Source organism: Kryptolebias marmoratus, linkage group LG10, assembly GCF_001649575.2.
Source record: "Kryptolebias marmoratus isolate JLee-2015 linkage group LG10, ASM164957v2, whole genome shotgun sequence".
In the NCBI taxonomy this organism is placed as follows: Eukaryota; Metazoa; Chordata; class Actinopteri; order Cyprinodontiformes; family Rivulidae; genus Kryptolebias; species Kryptolebias marmoratus.
Window position 1 is genome coordinate 22,006,232 of NC_051439.1, and position 3,526 is coordinate 22,009,757.

Sequence of the window (3,526 nt, forward strand, 5' to 3'; positions counted from 1 at the left end):
GGGTAGAGGGGGGGGGGGGGGGGGGGGGGGGGGGGGGGGTACTCGGTGAAACAGCCTGTGGTGGCTGCTGGGAAAATGTTTGAAGCGTCAAAAATAACAACGTGAAACACACAGTTTGCCTCTGCGGTTTGTTTCAGGTTCTGACGCCGGCGCTTTAATACGGATTAAAGGCCTCGAAGGAATGCATATCGCCCGCCATCTTTTAAAGGCACTCATCGCAAATTTAAAAAAGCAAACATAAGAAAAGGTTATCCTGAATTATATCAAATGGTGCAGTTTGAAAGAGTTTACTCCGGTAGTTTACCAGATATATTGGCATGGAATTCAGAAATGCGGGTCCACACTCAATGTAAACAAAGCTGAATCCACCAAAAACCACGTGGAAGCTTGAGTGACATGATCGACCTACATTAGGCTGCCTTTAGTCTGTGTAGGTAAAGAAATATGGCCAATTATCTATTTTCAGTCACTTCGGCTGTTTCTTTAGGTAAACATGGCAGTTTAATACAGATTTTGCTCACAAATTTTAAATTTAAAGCCACATTAATCGTCTAAATTAGATAAATTTTGTGCGAATTTGCTTCTTTTTTGACGATTTTCTTACGTCTTGGCTTCGTGACATCGCAATAAATGTTTTTGTCAACATCATTTTACTTTATATCATAATATCTGGTGCAATCTGTTCGTGCTCAAGTTATATGTTAGTGATGCCTCTCAGCTACAACCACACCAAATTTTAGCTCAATATCTGTAAATCTGACTGAGTTATAGCTATTTTTGTTAGCTAAATAATGAGTGGAAGAGTTTTATTAAAATCCATCCACTGGTTCAAGAGATATTTTGCTAACAGACAGACAGAATTAACTCTAATAGTTACAGTTTTCTGCTCAGATCATTTGGATTGGGTCAGGGTGATTTCTTTCTTTTCCTGTTTGGTTGAATTTTTTTACACCTTCTGGCCGAATTTTCCACTTAATTTGTTTTTAAACTTTCATATTTAATTCGTTGTCTCTGGTGACCTTGATGCTTTCGCTGTAAATGAAACCGAATCGAGCAGCACATTTTTCCTCATTTCAAACGTGCTTTCATAAATAAATTAGACCTCGAAACACATTTCCTCTGGGGCGTCTTTTTGCCTGATAGATGAGCTCCTAAATTTCCCGATTCTGTCTCAAAGAGATGGTTTTACTCACAGCTCTCCAGCTCCAGTGAGCAGGTCTGAGAGTCCAGAGGAAACCGGCTGAAGTCCATGTTACAGGCGGCCGTCACCGTTACTCTGCTCAACAGACAACAATCAGACGAGACACGGAGAAAATATCACATTAATGGTTTATTTCCTGCTGCTTTGGTCAGAATACGATCAGTGGACCCAACAGAGACACAAAACTCACCTGTAAACAGAAATAAACATGAAAAATAAAACAGGATTTTCATTAATGTTCATAACTTCTTAATATAGTTCTGTTTACTTGCTGCAGTACTCATATGTCTCCATAGGGGGCGCTTCATTCCAGTGAGTCAGTAAAAACCAGCTGTTCAGTTATTAACAGCAGCAGTTTTCTGCCCAAAGTCTGTAAACAAACAGATCGGATGAACTCCTGCAGATCATTTACGACGGACATATGATCGTAAAATAAAAAAGAATTTAAACGTTTTTCCACAAACTGAACATTTGACCGTTTATCGATATTTAACCAGCTGACTTCTCCTGAGCCTCTCTGCCGTCTGACCGAATCCAATAATGTCAGCGTGAAACTGGGGCAGACTTCCTGACGCCGAGCAGGAAACCGTCCGTTTCAGATTTACACAAGCTGCTGTGGCTGCTTAATGCACCGATGGAGTCCAGACCTTCATCTTCACCGGCAGTTCCTTCCTACAGCTCCTGGACCAGAGGAGGATTTCAGTCCCACAGAGGTCAACGACCTCCAGATCGATCACCATGGTAACAGTTGCCACGGTGACAGGGAGGCTGACATGTTCACTGACAGTTTTTACTCAGATATCAGACTATCCTGGTAAACCTGAAGCTGCTGGACCTGAAGCTGCTGAACCTGAAGCTGCTGGACCTGAAGCTGCTGAACCTGAAGCTGCTGGACCTGAAGCTGCTGAAGCTGCTGGACCTGCTGAACCTGAAGCTGCTGGACCTGAAGCTGCTGAAGCTGCTGGACCTGCTGGACCTGAAGCTGCTGGACCTGAAGCTGCTGAAGCTGCTGGACCTGAAGCTGCTGAAGCTGAAGCTGCTGAAGCTGCTGAAGCTGCTGGACCTGATGCTGCTAAACGTTAAGCTGCTGAAGCTGCTGAACTACTACTGCTACTTTTGGCTAGTCTTTAGCTACATGTACCTTTTAGCTAGTGCTTTGCTCCTTTTGGCTAACATTCTGCTTCTTTTAGCTTCAACAACTCTGTTTCAGCAGATCACCCAGCACTCAGAGCTCATCCTGCATCTTCACAGAAACTGTAAACAGTAACTGTTATCCATCACACAGACAGAAAGAAAACAGTAAAATAAAAAAGACTTTTTTACTCAGTTGTAAAATTCTCTAAAATATAAACATGATAAAGTTTAGAAGCTGTTCAAATAAAAGCAAACACAGTCTGTGTTGTTCCACCTGACTGGAACCAGAACCTCCATCAGGACCCGAACGTGCACGGAGACGAGAAGAGCCGAATCGAAACAAAGAGCTCGGCTGCTCCCGTCAGGACCTTTACAGCTCAAACACGTTTTCTGAATCAGAAACTGGAGCTCTGACGATTTATCTATAAATTATTAGACCACGGTGCGTTGCGGCGTGGACCTGATGGAGCGTTCCGACTCCCAACACCTGCGGATATCCTCCTGTTCCGATCCGTCAGGAAAATTTGAGCACAATGAAAACCACAGCGTGGCTCGTCTCTTCCTGTCGGAGCTGCAGGGTTTCACAGGGTTTCAGTTAGTAAAATATTTAACAGAAACCGTCTCTGAACAGTGAACATGTCAGGGGTTTTCTTGTTAAATATTTGCTCTGACAGCGGCAGAAGAAGAAGGGCCACGGAAGCTGTTTATTATTAATATTATTAATATTAAAATAGCCCGCCGCTGGTGTGTGTTTATTAGCAAAATATCTCACGAACTGGACAGATTTTAATGAAACTTTCACTGAAATTACTGCTACAACTGATTATCTTTCGGATCCACCCCGATTCAGCTCATCAGCCTTATCAAACACAAAAAGGCTGTAAATCAAGTCATTTTCAAGCTAATATTTCAATCCCTCCAGGATTTCGTGGGCATTTTTTGTGATTGTTGCGGCTAAAATGCCTGATTTCACGGACCATTTTCCTAAAAGTTGTGATTTTTTTTACTAAAATCAATAAACAACCATAACTTTTAATCTATAAACGAAAAATACTTCCTAGTTTTGTAAGATAATTCCCAACAAACATTGACATTCTCAAAAGGTGCTTTATTTGAGAACTTTGATAGCTTCTAAACTGACATTCATGAGCATTTCTGGATTGTCCCTGGTCTGCAGCTCTCCTCACATGT

At 42.1% G+C, this 3,526-nt stretch overlaps 1 protein-coding gene across 1 annotated transcript in view; it reads right to left on the reverse strand.

Annotated features, from left to right (window-relative positions):
• Positions 1-3,526, reverse strand: part of gabrr2a (gamma-aminobutyric acid type A receptor subunit rho2a) — a 20,073-nt gene that overhangs the window by 3,883 nt on the left and 12,664 nt on the right. Inside the window, exon 5 of the mRNA XM_017431651.3 lies at positions 1,194-1,276. Coding sequence (XP_017287140.1) covers positions 1,194-1,276 — 83 coding nt within the window. The remainder of the gene's footprint in view (positions 1-1,193; positions 1,277-3,526) is intronic.